General features: G+C 44.9%; 1 protein-coding gene across 3 annotated transcripts in view; it reads left to right on the top strand.

Annotated features, from left to right (window-relative positions):
• The window catches only part of LOC144948610 (dystrophin-like), a 639,922-nt gene extending 621,755 nt beyond the window's left edge, over positions 1 to 18,167 (top strand). For 2 of the 3 annotated variants that reach the window (XM_078878206.1, XM_078878208.1), the window contains 4 exons: positions 2,356 to 2,527; positions 6,102 to 6,167; positions 10,026 to 10,161; positions 15,573 to 18,167. In XM_078878206.1, the coding sequence (XP_078734332.1) occupies positions 2,356 to 2,527; positions 6,102 to 6,167; positions 10,026 to 10,161; positions 15,573 to 15,670 (472 nt within the window). In that variant the 3' untranslated portion in view covers positions 15,671 to 18,167. Of the gene's footprint in view, positions 1 to 2,355; positions 2,528 to 6,101; positions 6,168 to 10,025; positions 10,162 to 14,024; positions 14,054 to 15,572 lie in introns of all 3 variants that reach the window. The other variant, XM_078878207.1, reaches the window with a different exon arrangement.
• Positions 18,168 to 25,538: the final 7,371 nt, after the last annotated feature.

Genomic DNA, 25,538 nt, shown 5'->3' with positions numbered 1-25,538 from the left:
GGGCACACACGCCCGTGCATGCAAGAGATTGCAGAATCTTGTGCGCAAGTGCCGTGGTGGACTGAATGAAATGTGAGCATTAACAATAGAGAGACGTAATTACTTTGAAATCAATGAGGTTTTCATATTGGGTGCAGTTAAATGCATCGTTTTGGTTGCATAAATGCATTGAGTTTAGATAATGCAATGCAACTCGTTTTTATACAGTATCCAAAATAGAAAGGTATTTATAGCTGCTCTGCAGCCTTGGTAGGGCAATACATTAAGAGGGTGACATAATGAATAAGCATATATATGGACAAACATGCAAATATGTATGAGCAGAGCAGGCGTTTGGCAATATCAGTGGGAACATATATATTTTTTTATTATTTCGAGACCGACATAGAATCTTATTTTTATTTATACTGAGGGGAAAGGACATTCCTGACTATAGAAAGAGCAGAGACTAGGGCCTAGATTTATTCTTGTGGGACTTGATGGAAGGCCGAGAGAAGACCATGTTGGCTGGGCTAGGTCGAGTGAGAAAAGGAGTATAATAGGGAAATGGGATTATAAGTGTGAGAAGGAGCAAGGCAAAGGAAGATTTGGACACGACAGGAGAAATCTTGTAGTCGATGCACAGACAAATGGGAAATCATTACAGGGAATGGAGGACTGGCGCAATGTGTCCCTATACTGCAGGACTAGAGAGGAAGCTTAGAAATCAATGTTGTGAATCAACTGAAGTTTGGATATCAGGGATTTTGGCAGTTCACAGTGGAAGGAGTTTTAGTAATGAAAGCAAAAAGTGATGGAGTCACGAATGAGGGCTTCAGCAGAAGAAAGGTTAAAATATTGCCGGATTGCCAGTCGGTCAGTCAAGAAGTTTCTATCCTATTGGAAGCAAACCCCACAGGGCTCTATGGGCTCGGCCCCTGCCACTCAATAATTTTTGAAATTTTCTGCCACTTTTTTTTTGGGATAAAATCATGGCACTGACAACAAAAAATCACGGCTCTATAAAGTTGACCCCAATCCAGATGTCACTGCAATACGCGTCTCACTTCCACTTTGACCCTTTGCCATCGTGACCGGGTGGCTCGTCTTAAATGCACGTGATTCCCTTGGCAAAGTGAGCCATGAAGAGTGAGCCATGCGGCCCATTTGGTGCTGGCTCAGCCTGGTAAGGGCGCTAAGGGAGTTCGGGCCGAACCCGCTCGTCCAATTCGACTGCTTTAATTTTACCTAGTTTGGCGTTTTTTGTGGCAAACGCAAATAAATCAATAATTAAGCAATGGACCCGTAAAATTTGGTCCAAGATGAAAGCAGTGAACATAGAAATAAGTGTGGTCATACTTTGCATACGAAACTAACGTAATTCAAACAAAATTGTTCAACAACATGTTTGAGTTAAGCTTAAAAAATAACATTGCGAAGTTTTGCTAAGGAAAAAAAAAAGGTTCTGCAAATTGTAATGAGGTCCAATGGGGTTAATTACCTTTTTTTTTTTAAATGACCAGCTTCTAAATTACCAGTTACTAATCACTTTTACATTTGCTTTTGCCAATCAGTGATTAATACGAGTGAGATCGTGGATTATAAATATATCATACGCACAGAATAATTAAATGGTTGTTTTATGTTTAATTATATCGTGGATATTGCGTTTGAAGAGGGCCTGACAATGGAACATTTAGCCATTATCTCATTGAGTAATGTACATGGGGAAGAACTTATGCAGATAGGGCAGCTATTTACACGTTTGCGCGGCCGCCTGCTAGCGACCTCGTAGCCTTGCAGTGGCTGCCGTATGCATGTGATTGCTGTGCGACGCACCAGTCCCCCGTCTAGGGCTTCGGGTTACGTGCTTCCACCGTACTCCGTGCTGAGATGAGGAATGTGAGCGAGGCATTGCACTGAGACAACTGGTGTAGTGATAATATAAATGGCCTTTATTTAGACAACAAAGATTCGCTCAGACTCCAAAGCCTTTCGTTTTCTGGAGGGTCCTACATTTGGAACTTTGGCCAATTCCATTAATGACTCTTTGCTATGTACAATATCATCTTCATTATTAGCTACAATCAATTCACTGCTGGCAAGCAGGAGACAACCAGATTAACTCGGAGTAAACCTAAGGACATGAGGGGATATACACCCAAAGCTCTGCACAGATGGATACATCCAATTTCTGTAATGCCACCTACTGGCCAAATCACAGCCCAACAAGTTAAGGAGTTTAGAAATCTTCGTGATCCGCCAAAGCTCGCATCACGGTAAACCATCACCACCGTGGCAGGGGCCGTCACCACTGTGGTCGGCCATCGCCGCACCACAGAGGCACGTGTTAATGCCTATGCCGTGCTTCCGCAGGAGCCTGCAGTCGGAGTACGATCGCCTGCGGCAGAAGCAGGAGTTGGGTGGCCTGGGCGCGCTACTGCCGGCCCCTCCCACCATGCCCCCCGAGAGCCCACGTGACTCGGAGCTCATCGCAGAGGCCAAGCTGCTGCGGCAACACAAGGGTCGGCTGGAAGCTCGCATGCAGGTCCGATTAAAATCTGTTGGTCTCCTTCCCCGGCTGTGTTCACAATTGTGCTCTCGGTGTTGTGTGACAAGACAAAGACTCCATTTGCAGAGTCGTTGCTGCCCCATATGAGCAATTTTTCGCTGGACATCTTCCAAAATTATTCTGCAAAGTGGCCATTTCATGATTCACACTGTTGGGGGCGCACTCTTTCACACTCTCTGCTGTGAGATTGTAGCATCACAGTAAAACCAAATTAGCCGAGTCAAGTGCACAATCAAATTTAATGTGACCGTTTTAGATTATTTGTGCAGTCATTGGTGACCAGGCTGAGACAATAAACCAGTGTTCTTGACACATTTTCAGAGGGTGGGGCCACTTTCGCTGATAAAACATCACATTGCTTAGGGGCTGCCACACATGTGAAACCATTGGGGGTTTGACAGCACGATGATGATGGCGAGTGTTTTCACACTTGTGTATTGTCGGGGGCTGCACATCAGGTGCCCTTGCAATGAAGAACACTGTGATGAACTCTATGCTTTAAGAATGCAATCTGGATTGCGGGTAGCTGCCAGGGTTTCAACCCAGGAAATCAGCAGGCTCTTCTCAGTCCTCTTACCTCGGGCCTCTGAGCCACCCGGGGCAACTCTCCCAGCATTCCTCCTCGTAGAAGCTCTCACCTTTAAATACCGGTGGCAAGTGTGGCCTCCAGTGACCAGGGCTGTTGGTTCTGGCTCACGGCCGGATAAGCATAACGTTAATGTTGTCGTTTTAGTTCAGGACTGGTGGTGTTTTCGGAGCAGTCAACCAGCAGTAGAAATGTCACATGTCTACATTTATGTGGCAGAGACTAGTGTTTATTTTACCAACCCAAAGGGGATGATGGGATAATAAGTCAACTCTTAAATCGGCACGTGAATTCACACAAAATAGGCACGCAGTTAATGCTCAAAATGTGTCGGCGTGTTGAGTGTATGAGGGGGTGGAACAGTGGCACGTTGGTCTACGCACTGCGTTATGAGCAGAGCGACCTGAGTTCGGTTCCCGGCCACAGCTAACATCGGTGGCGAGTGATACCTGAAGCAGCCCTTGTCCTTCACCAACACGGAACAAAGGGCATGGGCAAAGTATAGTCAGACAACTCCCAGGGCTGAAAGGCACGGAGAGGCTTTCATCCAGCAGTGGATTGACAAGAGTATAGCACATTAATTACCCTCAATAATTTTTCTGATTTGTGGTCACCTATGATGAGATGTAACTTGGTTCATGTAGTTCAAATACATTTTAACATTGTAGGATGTTGTAGAGGGACAAGGATAAATGAGTGTGATGCAGTATACGCTCCTACCTATTTAGAGGCTACATGTACTTTCGCTGCCTGATGGTGTCAAAGTCAAACGCGCTGTTGGTCTACACCATTCCCAGATGGCATCAACGCTCAGAGCTGCCGTTGAGAATGACCAGAAAATGTGTAGGCACTTCTATTGTTCATTCAAGGTGAGGAAGCCTGCACATTACAATAGCGGAATAATAAATTTGGGTGTATAATATCGCATCAATATAGAAATTTGTCTTCAGAGGCTGTCTGGGCATGGCATTAATATGTCACGAAGAATGGCTAGGGAATAATAAAATATGTACAAATAATATACAAATCTACAACTAAATGTAATTACAGTGGCAGGAAGACAGAATCTCAGGTGGTCTAATTAAATCAGGAAATCGTCTATGGAGAAGAGATGGATCTCCAAATTGTACGTAAACAGTGGGATACAAATGGACCGACGACATCGGAAAGTTGCTTTTAGTCGGTTGGAGCAGCAGAGGAGTAGGGGACAGGAACACTGCCAAGCCGAGGTTCAAGAAAACGAAGTCCATCACACTGTCACTTGTGTCCGAGCGTCACATGTCAGCCCTGACAAATTAACCGCCCACACTTAGTTGCAAGTATTTGTCCACGATGCTGTAAGCCCCTGTTCTTCATTGCAAGGCCCCATGGGCCACTGGCGGCCCTTGGTGGCCTTTAGTGCGGCCCCTGACACGCGTCCTCCCGGCAATCCACAACGAGTGAGAGCACCCCTTGCAGGCGGTGTGGCGGCCCTCACGCTGATGATGTCTGATCGGCGATAGTACCCCCCACCCCCCTCTCTGACAACCAGTGAGGAACGCTGGTGTGAGCTGCCATTCTCTATAGACGTTCACAAACCCGCCCCTTTCACACGCGGTCATGTGTTCTGAATCTCGCGTGCATCCGCTTACTTGTAAAGTGCGGCAAAGCATTTCCCCGCAGCACCTTGCTCTCGGCTTTTGTAGATGTTCACGAATGGAGACCTTTTCACATATCTGCATACACCTCGGTTCCCAAGCAAATTGGACACGCGACGTTGTAATGCATTTACCGGAGCAGAAGCAAAGCAGGGATGCAGATAAAACATGGAATATGCGAAAAACGGAACCAACAGGCGGCAGTCAAGTTCTACCGCCTGAAAGAATGCCACGTCTACTGCAGACCAATGTGCTAACTATTGCCGTATCACCAGGAATCCAAAATTAAGCCGGGACAGCGGTACAAGTTGTTATTGGCTCCAGCGTTTCACTCGTCCGGAGGCAATGGAAGGATCGTGGCAGAATTTTTACCAGCTGACGTCATTCAGGAGATAGTATTTTGCTTGCGGAGAAGATGACACCGTGCCGTGTAGAAATGGGACATCCCTGAAATTCATGTCCAGTGTTCTACACGACCACATGAAATATTCCCTCGGGACGTTCGCAACGTCAGCAGGGTGTAAGATAAATGCCTTGCAAGTTGCCAGAGAGCCGCTGTGGTTTTTACTGGCTTCAGCGGTTGATTGATATCCTTTATTTAATCCAGGTGAGTGCTATTAAAACAACATGTCTCGTTTACAAGGGTGACCATTAGAAAGCACGGTGGCTGTGTCCGCTTAGCAATCTCAGCTTCAATCTACCTAATTGTCTATTTTACATTTATTACTTTGTTTTGAATTGTTCTGTAAGAGGTGGTAGAAAACGGTATAGGTGCAGCCCTGCAATTGCTTGCACACACCACTGCTGGCAAAAGGGGCCTTCATTCCAGAGGTAATTCTCCAGATAGCTCCCGAGGGAATATCGGTCTAGTCTTCCCTACTGGTCAGCTATACCTTGAAGAGGTGGGGGCAGTACCCACACTTTAACTCACCACACACGCCACCTGCTAATTGACTAAATTAGCATCCCCATGTACACTGCTGGATGGACAGAGGTGGGAGGGGCAGTGGAGGGGGGGGGGCGTTTAATAGATTTTCCCATAGTTTCAACGGCTGTACCGGGAGACCAATCCACCGGCCTCTGGATTGCGATTCCGGCACACTCCGCTAACCATTGCAGCATTCCCAGTTGTTCCCAGGGTGATTTAAAACTGGTGATGTCATTTAGAAATAATCTCACAATGAGTGTCTTCTATTGGAGAGCCCACTCTTGTTTCTCCCCTTTCCCCACCCAATCTCTTTTAAGTTGTGGTCTCTCTGATGGGGGGGCTTTTCCCGGAAAGCCATTAACGCTCAGCCGCTGCCGCTGCTTGTGCCGTCGGATGCAGGTGTTGGAAGATCACAACCGTCAGCTCGAGTCCCAGCTGATTCGCTTGCGGCAGCTGCTGGACCAGGTGAGATGCCTCCTTTTTAAAACCTCAACCCCAGCCTCGGGCAGAAGATTTATTGTGCCTCGCTTAGAGGGCCATCAGTCACGCGCTGAGCATGCCAAAATTCACACCCCCCGGGGGCGTGGATCGACTCCAAACTGTTGTAGATTAACACTGAACTATCCCCCAATAAATGCAAAGCTATTTTTTTTGTCGATTTCAATGAATGAGCGGCAATGAAAAGCCAAACACACACTTTCATGCGAAAGGGGGAAAGGGGGGGGGGGGATAAAATAAATAAATGCATGCTACCAAATCATCCATTACAATTGTCCCGAATCACTTTGAGATCAATAGGAATGCTTCGCGATTGATTTACAATTCATTCTAAGCGAAATCAGGGAATTCATGTGGGTTCTTTGTCGTTCGCTGAGATGTGTTGGCCACACGTGATGACTGCAGGACTGTACAAACCGGGCACGGTCATTTGAGTGTTGAGCCCACCTGGCAAGACTTTGCTTTGGATGGAGAGTCTTTAAATATGCATTTTATAAATTGAACTTTTTACATATATATAAATGCCATTTTCTTTAGGTCTGACGTTAAACGTTTTGAGAAGAGCGGAGTGAATACATACGATAAAGCTGTTCTTATATATTTTTGTACTTGCTTTTACAAGGCAGCAGCTGGGTCCTGTAGACATTTAATTAAAAACGAAATTGTACAATGTTTGATTATTCTCCAAGAACTGTCCAACTCCTGGAGCAGAATTCCAAGTGTCACAGGCCCTCCTTAATGTCTCCATACTGTCGCTGATATTTGTAACATATGCGCATTCAGTGATTCATTAATTAAAATCTATTCTCGTGTTCTTGAATCATACATCAAATCACAGTGCATAAAAAATTGACGGTTTACGATTAATGTGCTACCTTTAGGCCAACGAAACAAACGAGATTTTACAAAAACTACAGGAAAAAAATATATAAGAGACTGTACAAACGAGATGGTGCCAATGAGACAACATTTTCAGTTATTTTACAAAATCTTAACCCCACCCCCCCCAAATTGTGCCAAATTGTCGAATCGCCCAGAGGTGAGGGATGGGGATGAATTGTGATGAAGTCTAAATCAATCGATCGTATAGCAGCACACTGCACGCTACATAAGGGCTTCTTGCAAAACATTTTTACACGATATCTATAAAATGTAAGAAATTGAGTTTAAAATATGCCAAATGGTGTGTCCTCACTCGACAATCCGCAAACCATTACGCCCGTTTGCGAGTCATAAATACTGCAGCGTTAAGCGCACGTCAATGTTTAATGGCGAATTAAACTTTAAACCCCCTCCATCTATATTGTAATGTATCAAACTTAGATAGTTTTAGGAATTTAAGAACTTGCTTGCAGTTTGCCTTTGCAGCGCAGTTGCACCGCTGTCAGCACTGACCATGTCCACGCTTACTAACCAAGGACTCGGACGATCGGCCTTGACCTCACAGCAGGGTACACATCCTGTAACTCATTCGACCCCATTGTTGGCAGATGTGTCGCATTATTTGCAGGGGGAACATTTTATTCACGGCATACATCTGAATACACTGCAATGCCGTGGTGTTCATGCGCTTGGAGAGAGGGTTTTGGGAATGGTGTTTTGTTTGTTTCTTTTTATCCTCGCGGAACTAAACGCACGTCACTTGATCTGGGTTAAGCGCACATGCCCCGGTACCCATGCAAAACTTTGCATAGCTCTAAATAATTTGCGCCTCGGCATGTGCATGTCAATGTATTCATTTATTACGCCTCGCACCATTTATTTATTTGCTCGTTTATTTATTGATGTGATTATTTAATTTATTAGTCCATTTGTTCGGTCGCTCACTTATTTATGCGCTCAAGTATGTATGCCGGCGCGTTCAATATATTTATGCGCTCACTTATTCATGCGAGACATACAAAATGATGATGCGTAAACAGCGGCGCTCTGCATCGCCCGCCGTCTGCGAGGCCTGCACCGCGAGGGTGCCCACGAGGGGGCGGGCGGCGTGAAGGCGTCGACGGCTAATTTAGACCCATTGCCAAAACAGAACTTTTGGCTCCGTCGGTAACTTTGTCATTTTCTTTTTCTTACCCCTCCCACCACCGCGCGCGTACATTATGAAAGCCGGCGCTCACCGTTGGCACAAATGCCGGCTGTTTTTTTATTTATTCTTCCCAGTAATGCTCAAGTAACTCCCACAAACCGTATTGTCGAAACACAACCACAACAATGCTCCTCTGGCCCTGTTGTCCCATAGATGTGGGTCAATCGCATTGACGGCTGGTAGGAAACCAATTTCCATTGCAGGTGGGCCACTAATGCCCCACCATCACTTAGGGACAAAAATCAATTTGTTCTTGCCGCTACCTACAAATTACGTCCACGTTAAACGGTTCACTGATACACAAAAGCACCTTCGTTATGTCATAGGCGTGCTTGAAGCACTAATAGGTGCTCGCTACTTGCGGAACAGCATGGTAACGCTCATTGCTGCCATATGCGAGCGGCCATGCGCATGACACGGTCGAGTGGCTCGGAATTACACAGTCGCCCAGCTGTGCTTGAGCGATTGATGACACGCAGCCAGTTCTGTCATAAACGCTGCCAGCATCTCATAAAACTCACCATTACCCCGGCAGCCCACATGTGACTCATTTAACAACAAAAAATACCCTTGCCACAAATAAGAAGCATGTCCTGTATCCTTCCACCGACGCCCTCCGTTGTTTCACTCAAGCGCTGCCCACGTGCCACGGTCCTCCAGTGACTCGGGAGCTTACCGCGCGCACGGCGATCATCCCAGAGGGAGCTTCCCATCAGCACGCGCCCCGCCTCTCCGGGGCGAGCTGTGAAACCGTCACGGGGGAAAAAGTGGAGAGTGGTTCATCTAGCGGGGGATGTGGGGAGGGGGGGTTAATTGAATCGTCGCGTCGAGGTGATCGTGTCCTGTGAAGGGTTAAAAAAAATCGGCCGTGACATTGCATTGTTGCTCTCTTTACTGGAAAAGCAACTGGAACAACAAGATGGATCACCGTGACACCTGTCCACTTGGAAGTTATTTTTATTCCGCGGATGATGGAGTGTTGGCCTGTTCCCATGACGCCGCGCTGATTGAGTTCCCTGCGGCTACCGGGGCCTTAGGTAGCAACGCTGTGCACGACCTCGCTCGCGCGCTCGCCCCAAGACGAGGAAATGCCAACGAAAAAATAGTTTCCTCCCCCCGCCTCCCCCGCCCCCCCCCCCCTCCTAAAAAAAAAGAATGACCTGCTGGGCGGCGGTGCCAATTCCTGCAGAGTGCTCGAAGCACCACTGCAACTTCATTACAGGGCGATCCCACCCGCTCGCGAAAGACGCAATTATATGCCGTATCCAAAATTGGCTTAACGAAATAGTTAGCGTGTGTTATGGTAACGTCGTCCTTCCCGTGAACAACTCCCGCGTGGCAAATGCTCATTAAATATGCTTTGCCCTGCTCCGATGTAAGCTGTCACAACGGTGACGTCGGTGTTAATTGCAGCGCCGCAAACTGAAATGCGAGTTAATTTGCATGTTTTCCTGGAACGGTCATCCATGCGCACGCGTGTCTTGAACACGCGTGTGGTGTTAATGAACGCCCGGCGACACGGCAATAAACCGAAGTGGCACGCAGTCCGGTGGTCCGCGGGAGGGTGCCACAAACGTCCGTTGGCATATTGGGAAGATTCTTCTCCGCAGTGGCAAAAATATCGTCCTCTCGGACCAACAACTTGCGATCTCCATCTCAAGCCTCTGATCTCTGCTTCTCGCCCCTCGCTGTCCTTACCCCACCCCGTATATGGCAACCCCTCCTGCTCCCATCAGCCCCAGCAGGAAGGCAGGGTTAATGGAACGCCGGCACTGCCGTCGCCACCGCCGCCACCACCGCCACCACCACAGGAGGAATCCCACCCGCTGAGTAATGGAGGATCTGGAGGTCTGCGCCCCCCGGAGCCCACAGGTAACGCCCCGTACTGCAATGTGTCAGGATTGGTCATGGGGATACGTCGTTACTGACCCCTGGTTTCAGTTCTGTTCCGTTAACTTCATTGCGCTGTTGCTTTACCAGGTTAGAGCCTCTCGCATGATGCGTCATGCAGTGGTCGTGGTGATGCACCAACACTGAACCGCGGTTTCACTTCCATTCCATTTCCTAAATTATATTATCAATTCAGAGACCCTCCTTAAATATTGCGTGTTTTGGTCTGATTAAATATACAGCAAGTGACGAGTTTGTATCCACACAACCTGAAATCAGGATTTAATAAAGACCTGCAGATGTAGGGAGACAAGTCAGTTTAAATAATACTCTACATTTTAAAATTAAATCCCCCGTATAGCTTGGTAGAGGCCTGAGCAAGTCCTATTACTGAGTAACGTTAAACATGTTGCCAATTTTTTGCAGACTACACTATTTTTTTCCCACAGGTCTTTAGGTATTTGGTAATCAGCGCTTAGAATTGTATATCCTACCCATGTCGCTCAAAGTCCCGTGTAGGGCTCCATGAACGAGGGTTGGCTCCAAGACCCCAACCAGCGGCGCTCACCTCCCGTGCACGGCCATGAGCCTGTGGTGAGAATTCCACGTTCATGTGACGGGGGTGAGGCTCTCCATAGGACAATCGCTGTTGACTTCCCCACAGAGTGCTCCTTGTCTTATTATTATTATTGGGCCCGGAGGAATGATTGTCTGCGTCAACCTCGACCAGGATTTAAACCCGCAGCAGTCCGATGGTGATCCTCCCACCGCTCTACTGCCGTGTCACTTTGCGTTTATTTACACTTATTCGAATGATTTAGTTGCAAATTACAATGCATTTGGTGTTCACACTTAAGTAGCTATAAATTTCCCTGAGAATATCCCCGTTGCTTCCATTGACGAATATGCACAGTGATGGATTAAATTGTGAATCGTTTCGGTTGTAAAACTGACAACATTGCAATTTGTGGACAGTGTTGTGAGATAATTTTTACGTTCCACAAAGCAGCCGTGAGGATTTCCTCCGCAGAACCACGACGCACTTGTTTGACAATGTCCGTGCGTCACATTGAGAGCTCTTGAGCATTGTGCTTGTAAGTAAATGAGCTTGACATTGAGACCACATAACTTCACCTTTTATAAAGGGGTATATCAAGGTCTCTGGCAGCTCAAGAACAGCATCTACTGTATGTAAAAGCATACACTATGTAAGCAGAACCCATTCTCTCCCTACATAAAAAATACAATGTTTTAGTCCATCAGACTATTGGTTTACCAGACCTACGTTATCAAGCAGCATTTGTTTAAGCGAGCATAGTCTGGACTAGTTTCAACCTTCTGAATCTCATAATGCGGGTGTTTCTGCTGTCTAAAAACGCATTGCTTATTGTATGTACAGTGATACCAAAGGCACTTAAACCGAATTGTTTTTTTTTTCACCTTTCTCACAGCCACAAATAATGTACCACTCGCAGAGACGTTTGGAACGTCTTAACTGGCTTGACGATTTGCCAGGTTACAGTGAATCAACCGTGCATCACTTGCCAAACAAATCTACACGTATATAGTGGAAACAACATCAGCTACCAATGACTCAACACCAGCAAAAGACATTGTTCTTGTCACATGTGCGTGACATTGGGATGCGTGATTACTTGGCCACGGATTGTGCCTGCTTTTATAAAAGGGCATGTGTCATTTCCAATTAAATAAATGGCCCACGGGACATGTCATCATGTTCGAAAATTGCATCAAGCGTGAAAAATTAAGGTGACCGGGTTCTCCGCTTGTTGATTCACGGGGTCAGAAATCGAGCACGACGAAGGTTCCTTAGCAGCGTGCACGTACGTTGAACTTCTTTCGCACCGTACGTAACCAACCGTGCTAATCGGAGGTGTTGGGTTAGAAGTCTTGGGTTAAGCGAAGGGAAATCAAATCGCAGTGTATTTCATTTCGTTCAGAGAGAGAGAGAGAGAGATCCTGGTTTAATTATTATCGGATCTTGATTCCCATTGACTGCACCAGAGTAATTTTTTGTTAAAAATGGGTTCGATTAATTGACGTGAGCAGTTGACATCACTGTGCTCAACGGGAGCTTGAAAGCCAGCAGTTAAGTGAGTGGTGAAAAAAACTGCTTCTGGGTGCTTTATTTTCTGGACCAACAATCCCGAAATTGTGTCCTTTGGCAAACATGTCTATGCGCGGCACGTACACACGTTTCAGTGAGAGTTATATTCATATGATTTATTATGATCATACTGTACACCTAACCATATAAACCCCAGGTATATATTTTCAAGACCTAATGTTTGTGGACACATTGGGTATCCGTGTTAGTTCACGAGTACACCATTGTGAAAGTGGATGTCGTAACCTGGATTTATATAATTGTCCACAATTACGAAGCTGATGATTCACAAGTTATTTTTTTCCAGATAAATGTTCCTTTGTCAACATGGGCAATCTTTGAGTCATTTAAAAACAAAACTAATTATATTAAATAAATACATTTCTCGAATACGGTAACACATTTGTTAATTTGCCTACATCCCCCTGACTTTCCTTGTCAGAAATTTAAAATAACCCCACGTTGTCTTTATTTCCCATCTGCGTATCGAGGCAATTAGTTTTTGCTGTTTTATTTTTTAAATATATACAAGCCAGCACAATCTGCGCTTTGCAGGCCGTTACTCTGCAGTAATCCATAGCGTTGGATAGACACCTGTTTATGGATCGCACGAGACGTGATTGTGGGTGACTTACAACCACGAGGCCTCCTACATTCGTCAGACGTCAATTCCAAATGGTTCTCTTCGCTCGCTCTCTCTCTCTGCGCCATGTGTTCATCGCCCGTCCGTCGCACCCTCTGCCAAAATCAATACGAGCAGAGTGGGCGGTGCACGCGTGAACGTTTCTTAATTTTCTGATGCAAGTTTTTCTTTGGTGAAATTCACATCGAAGAGAAGAGCAGAAAACTGACATGGTCACATGGGCAGAGCCATGGTTTGCCGTTGAAAAGTGGCGTGTTACGTTCTTTGTAATTAAAGAGTTTTACTGTTACGAGATCATCCTACGTGTGATCATCTTTGGCTGTGTACAAGTTAATAAGGTGCCGGACAAGGCAACATACTACATAATGGTAAAACAAATGAGGCATTAACATTTACAGAAAACCATGTTGGGGTTTTTATAGTTATTGTTCCTCACTTTTTTGACACATCTGACAGACATGTGGCTGTACAGTGTAAGAGGGCATTTCGCAGCCAACAAATGCCTCATTGCTGAGCATTTGTCCTTCAATTCGAATGCGAATAATAATATTTATTTTAACGAGAAGCCTCGTTGAATCTTAAGACCATTGTTGTTCGGGAGTCCTGCTTTGTGATATTTGTCCATTTCCCTTTTTTCTCAAGATGTTGATGTTGTTTTCTTGTTTTTACTACGCTTTTTTCTCACCAAAAATCGGTCACAGGTTAGAGAACAAATTAACAGAGGTGCATTCATTTTAATCTTGGAACTCGTGGTCAGAACTAAGCTGGCGACGAGCAAGTAATTGCAGGGCTACACTTTTATCTTTTACCATTGTCAGACTGTTGTACTCCAACATTGCAAGCAACGTCTATAAATGTGTGAATACGCACTTTATTTAAACTAACATCTTTATTTTCCTAATCTATAACACCTTTAACCTTGCTGCGACACTCTTGTTAACTTGAAGTGTCAATGTTTTCTATGCCTGTTTCACTGTTTGCTTGGGGCCCTCTCTACCTTTCCGCTTGCTGCTGTCTTCTCTTCTCCCACCTGTACCGCCTCTTGCTTCCCTGCGCTCCCTGTGGTTCCTCCAGAGGTTCGCCCAAGGAGCCAGCTCAGAGAGGTCAGTCTGATTCGGGTGGTTGAATTGTCTGTACGGTGATCACTGACACGGTCCGGTAGAGGTACAAACGAACTGTGTCTCTGCGCCGGGCACCCAGCAACGTATCATGCCCCCCTTCATCGCGTAACTCATCCAACCACCAATACCTTAGAGTTAAACGTGTCTAAGCTGGCGCTCAGAATACAAATTAATCCAGTTTAATTCGACCATATCTGCGACCAATGTTCGGTTACGTGAGCCAAATGTCAGCCCAAGACAAAATACAATCCTATTATGTTCGTGTGAGCCCACACAAATGTTTCAATTAAATCATATTACTATTATCTTGTTGCCTGGCACAGAGACGGAGTTAATTTGTACCTCAATCGGATCGTGTCGGTGACCACCGACGAAAACCGGGTTTAACTAACTCTCGTGATAGAATCCGGTTTTTTACTGGAGCTGTTTAAAACTTGCAGGATGCCCCGCATGCGCGCATGTGAGCGTGCCGCCGTCATTAACAATATACCATCCCACAGTCGCACTTTGTCAGTCTCAGTCAGCAACAGTTACAAGAGTGATGGGGTAGCGGGGAGGGGGGTGGGGGTAAAGTGAGGCACAGGTTTGCTGTCTCGTGCCTTCAGCAGTCAGTTTGGCTGTGCCGTGCACCTCGTGGTGGGGGAGTATGCATCGTGTCTATCTCGGTCAATTACGGAGGTTCTCGCTCTGTGTGTCTGCCCTCAATCAATCAAGAGGAGGCGGGCTGCATGCCCATTGCAGTCAATCATGTGTCTCCGCCGCAGTCAATAATGCGGATTCTACATGTGCCTAACTCAGGTGCAGAAGCTTATTACTGATAATGCAAACCTCATCTCTATTTAGGCTGTGGCTTCTGCTCCATAATGAATGTGCATTCCGTCTTTGTCTTATTGTTCTTGCTCAGCACATCCAATAAGCTCATTCTCGAGCTGTAATGCACATTCACACTTTTGAAACTGCGAATATGTGGATGTCAACTGAAATTGCATGGTTTTGTTATCTGGCTAGGGATGTAAAGAACATTGCAGATTTCGACGAAAAAGTTTCCCTCGTCTAGGATACAATTTCTGTTCACATGCCAGAATTTATTCTAAAATATTTTTTACTGCACATAATTTTGCATGTTTAGTCGTGGTATTCGTAACCATCTTTATCTTTGCACATTTTCACGCGTAAATACGTATGCCCAAAGCCAAATTACAGTTGTTCAATATGACAGTGCAACCATTTGTTGTTATTCCATCTCGGTAATAATCTGACTTGGTTTTTTTCACATCGAGTAATTGGCATTATAGATCTGCAGCAACGATGGAATCAATAATCAAGTGGGTTTTTTATTATAAATTTTGACGCCACCGTCGTTGCCACGACGTTGTCCTAGTCCGCTCGCTGCAGTGTTCGCACCGACCGCCCCATCACTGCCGTTGCCAGACCCCCCTTCCCCCATTATGCCTGAACCCTAAGTCGTTATCTGACCCCCAGTCTCCTCCCTTTTCCGCAGGTGACGATGTAGGCACGGCTGTCCCGACGGACGAGGATACCGCGGGGGGCCTCACCAGTGTCTTGCCAGCCCAGCAGGACACTCCAGGCGGGGAGTAGAGGACGCCCATTCGTTTCCCGCCATCCCCACGGACATCCCAAGCAAGGCGTGCATTGCTCTTCTGCACACGCGATCTGACCACACAGCACCTGCTTTCGTGCATCCATCTCGCCAACCCGACCTAACAACCCGCAGCTCCAATATTGTACTCTCCCCTTTGCGTTGCACATCACGAAGGCAATGAAGGAAATAAGACAGAGTGAGGAAGTGTGCTTTTTTATATATATTTTCTTCTTTTATTTCCAATATGGAAAGTTGAAATGGCCTATTGGCTCACGCTCCAACTTTGTAAATCTCAACACCTGTGTTTAAGCCTGTTGTTGGTCAGTGAATGGGGGTTTTCCATGCTATGCAATTGTGTACACATGTAAGAAAATGTCACCTTTCAGTAGCTGCTGACAGCCCAGTGCTGCCCTATTTGACTGCCCTTTGTGAGGCCACATTTTCTCCGGATTGTTAAAAAAGAATGTTTGTAATTATAAGAGTTATATACTGAAAAAAAGACGAGAAAAACACACACACAAAAACTAAAAAAACTTTACAATAACAAAGGGTACTTTTATTAAAAAAACAACGTAAATCGAATTGAAAAATGAGATATTGTAGGGTTTATACAGTGTAAAAATATAAAAAAAATGTTTTAGCATCAATGGGTTTATTCATCGGTGTATGTCTACTTTTAGAAGTTAATTCACACAGCCACCGTATTTCAGGAAACGACTTGCAACGTGCATCGCTGAAGATGATCAGAATGAGATTTTTATTAAAATCAGAAAGTGCATCATAGTGCTTCATGGTAAAATCATAGGTTCCACTCAATGTTGATGGGTTTTGGCAAATCGTGGGTGTGTCTTTAAGTCAAGCTTCTTACAATTTTCCGTCGCACGGAGCACAAGCTGGTGACTTGCTGGCACGATCAATACAGAGAGCTGATGCTCATTTTCCACCATGAAAAAAATTGGATATTAAGAGCAAAAAAATCCCCACCACACCCGACCCCTTAAATAAATGTTCCTAAAATTTATTATAAAACAGACAATTTTAATGTTTATTTACTAATTGTACATTAGAGTTTTTTTGACAGGCATACACTCAAAAATTACCATGTGGTGTTTTTGCGATGCTTCGGTGATTTTTTTTTTGTTCGGACAGAAAAAAAAAAGAACCCGCACTTAGTTTCAACGTCTTTAAGTTTAAGGCGCGCATGTATCCACCCCTGAGTATTATGACGGCAAAATTCTAAAACCCATTAGGGCAGAACGTTTTCACCTCTATGAGCTTTAACTTCGAATCTCTTGTATTCCAAACATTACGCAGAGTCTCCATGCCTGCTTGTCAAAGCGCGTACGCTTCCAGGACTCGGCATACAGGCCCGTTCATGTGCACCCTTTACTGCTGTTCTTTATAGTTACACATCTGCCTTCACTGTGACGCAAGTTCAATATAAAAACCGTGTCCTGCTCACTCTTGAAGATCGCCACCTGTCCGTTGTCACGTAAACTTATTACCGATTTTTATTTTATCTTACCAGGCAAGGTCCATTGAGCGATGCGGCTCTTCTTCAGAAGCGACCTGGCCACAAATGATAGCTTGACGAAAGTGGCTTATCACGTGGACATTTATAGCGGCCAAATCGTTTAAAACTGCACGTTCGTTCTAAATGTGGAGGGGGGAAAGTGGAGGCTCCCGGACAAAAATTTCACGCGACCACGGGGAATACATGCAAACTGCAAATATACAACAGGCGTCAGGGTCGGTATCGAACCCATGAACCTCCTGCATACCAGGCGAGGGAGTTAACATCTCGGACAGGCACCCCTGAAACCGCCCCCCCCCCCACTCAGCACACACGCAGCCCCCCGTCAAAACCATCGCTCCACATTCTCTCACGCGGCCGTCACGGCGCAACGTTTGGACAAAAAAGCGCGCGGCTTTTCTTTTCGCGCCTTCGAGATCGCTTCGCAAAAATCACGTTAAGTAACTCGAATTTTATATGTTACGATCCTTTAAAGAAAAAAAAACACGTAAAAAAAACTGACAAAAAAAACCGACGCGATGACGACGATGATGAGATGAGAGGGAAAAAAACACATGTATGCCAAATAATGCGGAGCAGCGTGCAGCTGGTGTATGTGCGCACGCGTGTGTGTGCGCGCACGTGTGTGTGTGTGCGCGCACGTGTGTGTGCGTGTGTGTGTGCGCGCGTGTGTGTGTGTGCGCGCGCGTGTGTGCCATATTTTATATACGGGAGTCGCAACAAGATTTGTCTCCCATTGCAAAGGTGCCTTACTTCATATACTCTCCATTACAAAAGCACTGCACGCAAACAGGCAGCAACATACCTATATGGTGTGTTCGTATGTGGCGGCCGTGTGTGTGTGTGTGTTGAAAACTTTAATCGTTTTGACGGTATATTCTAACATTTGTTTTCAGTTTTGTTTTATTTTCTGATGTAACACACTACATTACTATAATAAAGACAAATATATTAAAATACCTCTCATGTGCATTGTGCATGTAATTTAAATGCCAACGTGTTTAGAGACCCATATCCCCTCCCTTGTCTCAGGTGAGAGGTTCAATACTCGATTGTTAAACCCTGAAGGTGTGATGACTCTTTGGTTCTTTCGGTAAAGTCACGTAGAAAGAAAATAAATTAAATAATATAATACGATGTTTCGATTGCAACACAAGCAACCTAGCTTTGTTTTCTCATTCATTCATACCTGATGACGGTTGCTTGTGTTGCAATCGAAACGTCGTATTCTATTATTTATTTCTTTTCTTTCTACGTGACTTTACCGAAAGAACCAAAGAGTAATTCCTGCAGTCACGACAGCTTCAAATCAAGCCTGAAAGTGTGATGATCTGCATGCATTTTAAAAGCTACCTCCACACCCGGCTATGCTGCTGGAGGTAGCCATTCAGCTGGTGCTGTCACCGTTGTTTCCGCAAGCTTTAATCTCCTCCGTTTGGACGTGCGGGGGTTTAAACATTCTCTTTGCTACGTATGCTAAGGGAAGCGGTGATAGAATTGGTGCTGGTAAATTGCTGTTTTCGCAGATGACATTTTTTTAGATATTGTATATTTAAAATGTGGAATTAAACCATTGAGTGGGGCACTGGTAAATGTCGATTTAAAGCTTTCGTGACTGCAGGGATTCATCTTCTTGGTTCTTTCGGTAAAGTCACGTAGAATGGAAATAATAAAATAATAGAAATAAAACGTAATAAAATAATTCTCACGACGTTTCGGCCACAACGCAAGCAGCCGTCCTCAGGTGGAGAACAGGTCTGTCGAGAAGACAGAAACGTTGTGAGAATTATTTTATTATGTTTTATTTGTATTATTTTATTATTTCCATTCTACGTGACTTTACCGAAAGAACCAAGAAGACTGGTAAATGTGTTAAGCCGCTGCACTATAAACTCAGTAACCCAAGTCGGATTCGTGACCCCGGCAAACATCAGCGGCCAAATGATATCAGAACTGATCTCGCTATAGCCCACCTTCAGCCTGCACTGACCAGCAAGGTGAAGTATGGTTAAACAACAAAAAAAACGTGACTGTCATGGCTATGGGAGGCCAGCATCTATTGGTCGGATTGAAAATAGCCCAATGTTTTTGTTTATTAATGTTACAACAAAGCGTTGAAATGCGGTGTTTTTTTTGGAAGACTTTGCTGTTTTCCCCCAGGATTTTTCTGTTGCGTGTAGTCACTTTAAGATGTTTCATGTTTTTGTTTTGTTGCGGTTGCACCCGAGTCAAGAGCTGCATGGCTCACAGAGTTATACCTAATAAATGAAATGAAACTGAAAAACATGGCCTTGAGCCACTACCCTCAAGCGCCTGAGGACAGGCCAGGGAAGATGACGGTCCCACTTGCTCCACAAGTGGCGCACTAGTGGAGCCAGAGGATCAGCCCAAGATTGTGACCGTGGCCACCACCCGAGTCAGACGATCGACCCACGTACCGAACTCCTTGCCCCTGAGAGGTTCATTCCCAGGAGCATCGCGACCACCACCACTCACTCTGCCTCACCTCAAGCCGCTGGATGGATCGCTAACCTCGACATCAAACTACAAACTGCTTCCCCCAGCCATACGAAGTAGACGACTACATATAAACGGCCGTGAATACACAAAAGAAAAGACTGCACAAAAGCAAAGACTGAGCAAAGCTCCACATGCAAGCAGGGCGTGCACATCCATAATTTGGTACACAAACGCGCAATGATGGTGATGTTTTACAGTGGAGAACTGCAGTGGAAGACATTGAAGCGGCAAACAAAACGGAACGCCGCATTTTGCAGATAAAAATATCAGCTGCAAGTTCCGGGCTGACCGCAGCACGAGCTTGATGTCTGGTTAATTAGACAAAATACTTCAAAATCACAGATACACACTGACATGAATATGCCCCAGTGAGAATCAATGCTTTGAGATGTTAAAATGTTCACACGAGTGATGTCAATGACATCGCGTACAATTTCATAGCAGTGATGTCGGTCACATCATAAGAGGTGTCATTGATCTTGTTCTCAAAGTACGTTAGTTATTTATTTACAAAGCTGCGTCCATTTGCTACACAAAATCTGCCTATCTATATATATACAGTGAGGGAAAAAAGTATTTGATCCCCTGCTGATTTTGTACGTTTGCCCACTGACAAAGAAATGATCAGTCTATAATTTTAATGGTAGATTTATTTGAACAGTGAGAGACAGAATAACAAAAAAAATCCAGAAAAACGCATGTCAAAAATGTTATAAATTGATTTGCATTTTAATGAGGGAAATAAGTATTTGACCCCTCTGCAAAACATGACTTAGTACTTGGTAGCAAAACCCTTGTTGGCAATCACAGAGGTCAGACGTTTCTTGTAGTTAGCCACCAGGTTTGCACACATCTCAGGAGGGATTTTGTCCCACTCCTCTTTGCAGATCTTCTCCAAGTCATTAAGGTTTCGAGACCGACGTTTGGCAACTCGAACCTTCAGCTCCCTCCACATATTTCTATTGGATTAAGGTCTGGAGACTGGCTAGGCCACTCCAGGACCTTAATGTGCTTCTTCTTGAGCCACTCCTTTGTTGCCTTGGCCGTGTGTTTTGGGTCATTTTCATGCTGGAATACCCATCCACGACCCATTTTTAATGCCCTGGCTGAGGGAAGGAGGTTTTCACCCAAGATTTGACGGTACATGGCACCGTCCATCCCTTTGATGCGGTGAAGTTGTCCTGTCCCCTGAGTTGACCTTGACCATTGACCGAGCAACCCAACGTTCCTACCAGCTACCTCCGCATGAATGTGTTTATCTTTGCTTTCTCTACTATAAGCCTTAACATAAAGATTTGCTACTCGATGTTCCTCTCTTTCCTAAACCCTGCCTGTTCATCCGCCAAAGAATCCTCAGTCTGCGCTTTTAATCGATGTAATAGAACTACCATGAGTACCTTCCCCACGTGGCTCATTCGTGCGATGGTTCTGTAATTTTTACAATCGGTGAGATCTCACCGATTGTCCACTCCTCCGGTAGTTTCACTTCTCTCAATACTCCGCTTGCATAGCTAATGGATTTATTTTATAATGAGTTCCTTCCCTCCAGACTTTATCAATGATCCGCTCATGCCGTCCACTCCTGGACTCTTGTTTTTCTTCAGATGTTTTCTTGACTTTTCTATTTCTCCGTACAAGACGTTATCGTTTTCATCATCCCCCGGTGGTGGGGATATCTGTTCTAGTTCATCCAGCAGCTCTTTGTTCTCTTGATCCGTGTTCCTTTACAAATCGCTGCAATACTCAGTCCATCGATTCTTTTTTTTTGCCCCTTCTTTGTCCATCAAGATCTTACCATCTGTGAGTCACGGTTTTCGCGATGAAAACACGAACACGCATTCAGTGCCGGATTATCCTGGTAGCAAAAGTGGCATATGCTCGCTTTCAAGCTATCAATTCCAGTTCAGTGATTCTGCACTTGCTCTATTACTATAGTACTATACCGCCTTCAACCATTATGAACGACTTGGTATTTAAGGTTAGCGATTTGTCGTATTATCCGGCTGTATAGGAAATGAAAAATACAATTTCTTTACTATGCAAGTAAAAAATGTGTGTTTTAATATTTACGTGTTTTGTTTATTATTTAGGTCCCCTTTATCACATCATGCTACAGGCTCCGCACTATCTTCATGCGGCACTGCGCGCACTCCATCGCTCCATCCCCGATGTCCTCCCGGGTATTTCCCATTGGCCATTCGTAGGCCAGTCCCACACGAGTAGAATGCAACATTGCAAATTGGAGGTACTGGCAAAAATAATTCTGGATGCACAGCGGGTGCATTGCGGAGCCACAAATCCTCCACGGGATGCAAGTGGATAGACCATCAAGCTCTCCTGCGAGATTGCATGCATCTCATATATAGCATGCAGCTCCTACAGCATGCATCTCATATATCGCATTAATCTCATACGTAGCATGCATCTCATATATAGCATGTCTAGCATCTCATTCAGCAGCAACCCTTGTAGCACTGGGACGTGCTGCGCTACGCGTAGCTGCAGACACTATGAATGTTGAGGTGAAGGCTGTGTGCGTTTCGCTTGTTATAATTTCTACATTTAAACAGCTGCTTTTTGCATTTCTCTCGTGTTCTTTTAATGCCAAATGGAGTTGAGATGTGTGTCAGGATTTATAGCTTTTAATTTTAATGTAACGTGATTTAAAACATGCCAGGTTTTTTTTTTGAACGGGTATATATATTAACGAATGTGCACATTTAACTGTCTTTGTACCTACTGTTACTGCATTTGAGAGGGCAGGGAATATCAGAAACACACCCGGCCCTTTCACATTATCATGACATTACATTAGCCCCTATAACGATTGATTCATAGTTAGTTTATTTTGGGTTAGACAATCGTGTAGGTATAATGTCGATGCTCTATACTATATGACCCTCCACCACCCGACAGAGCCAAGCAAATTCAGTTTTCTCACGTGGGCAAAATTGCCAATTCATTTGGTTTACAAGCAAAAGCCGGAATGTTGACAAGCAAGCAACTATTTATCAGCTTTGTACCAACGACATTTAGTGGGAGATTACAACCAGCATCATCAGGCGTGAACAAAAGCTCAGCTATCACAATAAAAAAGGTACACTAAACCTACACAATGTAATGAAACAAATTTGGCTAGTTATAATACTGGTCGTGCAAGCCTCCGTGTAAAGCGATAAGAATAGTCTTGTATGTTGTGTGAGCAGCAGCGTGTGGCTCAGTGGTAACGCGTTTGCCCGCTGGTCGCAGAGGTTGTGGGTTTTACGATTCTGCCCCCGTTATTACTACAACAGTTAGCACCATCCGCGTCACACTGGTCGTGAATCCAAAGAAACGGAATGAAAATGTTAGGCCAATCTCTCCCGTGCGCCATGGTGCTAATGTGGGACGTTTGAAAGATTACTCGCAATTTACTCAACCGGGATTACACAGAGCAAACATTTCCCCTTTACTGGCAGGCTAATGCCCACTTGCATGCCAGGGTCGGAGACGTTATGAATTGATATAAAACATTTATGTGGCTTATTTGTTATTGTTTATCTATTTGTATGTCGGAGAAGCGGCGGTTTTGTTTTTTGTTGATTAAACCCGATTTAAGAGCGTCTTGGCTCGCAGGGTAATTCAATATAAACGACGACTACAGAGTTAGCACACCGGGGAAAGCTGCCCCTGGGGGTGCCCTTTGAGTTGTTGTCATGTGACGAGATGTGATGTACGGCACTGAATAGCTGAGGCATTTATCATGGGCCCTATGAATGCGAAACGCGTGATCATTCTATTTTAAACCTCCAAACAATGTTGTGTGTGTGTGTGGTGTATTCCTTTTGGGGGCATTTGAATGTTGGTCAATGAATGCAAGAAGCGTGAACGGAACCAACTCACTTGAGCTGTTGCGAGAATGAAACAGATGGGCACGCGTGTGCTGCATATGCACGACTGTATCGGGGGGTTGGTCAACCAATATTTTGTTTGTGCCACGCTCGTGTAAACTGCGAGAGGGCCATCTCCATTCTCAATGTAAATGATGTTGCGTAATATTGAAGAAGAATAAGAAAAATGTGCGAGGAAAAATCAGAGGTGAATCGAGTGTCACTCCAGCAAGAGAGAGAGAGAGAGAGTCCTTGATCTCCACGCCCATTCAAGAGCAACCCTTACGACCGAAGCATGTGGGATAGCGCCCCTCTCTCGTCAGCTCTCGGCAGCTGAAGCCAGGGTCGTTTTAATGGGTTGACCGGCATGCGCGAAAGCCAAGTGCAAGTGGTGTGCGGGGCGTTGTGGCGGTAGATACGAAGTGCGGCAACATCCGTTGGTCTGCACTCACCAGCCAGCACTCAACAATATGGGGGAAGTATGGCCAGCTGTCCCTCTAGGCCAGCGGTTCTTCACCTGGGGTGCATCTCGCATCCGCTGGGGGTGCGAGATGCCCTTTCTGGGGGTGCGAGACATGGCCAGATTTGTTTTTAGAAGGTAAATCATCGAAAGACAAATTAAGTACGGGCACGTGATTACAACTACTTTGTTTCATCAAACCCTATAGGTATCTTTGAACAGTATAAATGTTTTAACGATTGAGGCTGCATATTTTTTTTAAGAACCACTGCACTCGGCCTACGTACGCACAGTCCGTCCACCCAGGGTTATACTGGAAAGTCAAATGTAATGAGTTGATAGTCGTCAGCGAGGTAAATGAAAAAAAAAACATTATTTGGCACATACCAGCTCTAAACGTGACAAACGTTGGTTGCGGGTCATTTGGGGAAGGTTAACAGATGCACGATCTGTACAATCCGGTACATTCGATGCACCGAATTGTGTCTGTACATTTCGGGTACAGTATATGGCGCTCCGTAGCAATGCGTATCATTTAAAAAAAAGAACGGACCACCCGTGATAATCCCTCTCTATTCAACGAGTTACCACACACACACAGGTAAACGCAAAGCACGCGATCCGCGCCACTGCAGATAGCAATGGCATCTTCCTTCTAAATCTGCTCCCAGTGTGGATCAAGAAGCCTTCTGAATTGATTTGAGGAGGCAGGTGTATGACAGCATCTTCCGGTGCCGCTCTCAGACGCAAGGAGCCACCGCCGTGCCAGTTGTGAGAGTTAAACGTGAAAATGTCCTCGTCGTCTCATTACATAATAATATCGCAATTGGAAAATAATCTGCTTAAAAAAAACAACTCGGGAGATTAAAGAAAAGGTCCTTCCGATAGCCGTCTAAACCCAACGAGCGGCAGCGGATTGTTCAACCCTTCAAGACGTTTCATGACAACCGATGTAGAGTATATCCATCGGATCATTGACAACATCTATAATAGGACTTGGGACGCGAACTCCATTCAATGCACGTGGCAGTACCTCAATAGCTACAATTGTAATGATATGAAAACCAGAATTACTGGTCGGATGGCCAAGGTTTATTATGCCAGAGCAATCCTAGATTATCCACTTTCTTAACGAACAATGACTTCCAAGCCTCCTCGACTGCTTGTATCCTTTGAATTTTAAAAGTGAGCGCGTATTCTTAATGTTCTATACAAGATATTTAAATAAAAATCCGACAAACAGCAATGATAACAGCCTGCAATCGTAACCCCATGTACGGTCCAAGCACGGCGGTGATTTAACAGTGACTATTCAAATTTCGATTTAAATCTTTCGTGACTGCAGGGATTCATCTTCTTGGTTCTTTCGGTAAAGTCACGTAGAAGGGAAGTAATAAAATAATAAAAATAAAACATTATAAAATAATAAAAATAAAAATAATAAATGTATTTAACATAATAAAATTATTTTATTAATAAAA

The sequence above is a fragment of the Lampetra fluviatilis genome, chromosome 50 (genome assembly GCF_964198595.1).
Source record: "Lampetra fluviatilis chromosome 50, kcLamFluv1.1, whole genome shotgun sequence".
NCBI classification, from domain to species: Eukaryota; Metazoa; Chordata; class Hyperoartia; order Petromyzontiformes; family Petromyzontidae; genus Lampetra; species Lampetra fluviatilis.
The sequence above is the reverse complement of the archived record's forward strand: the minus strand, read 5'-3'. Positions and strand labels throughout refer to the sequence as shown.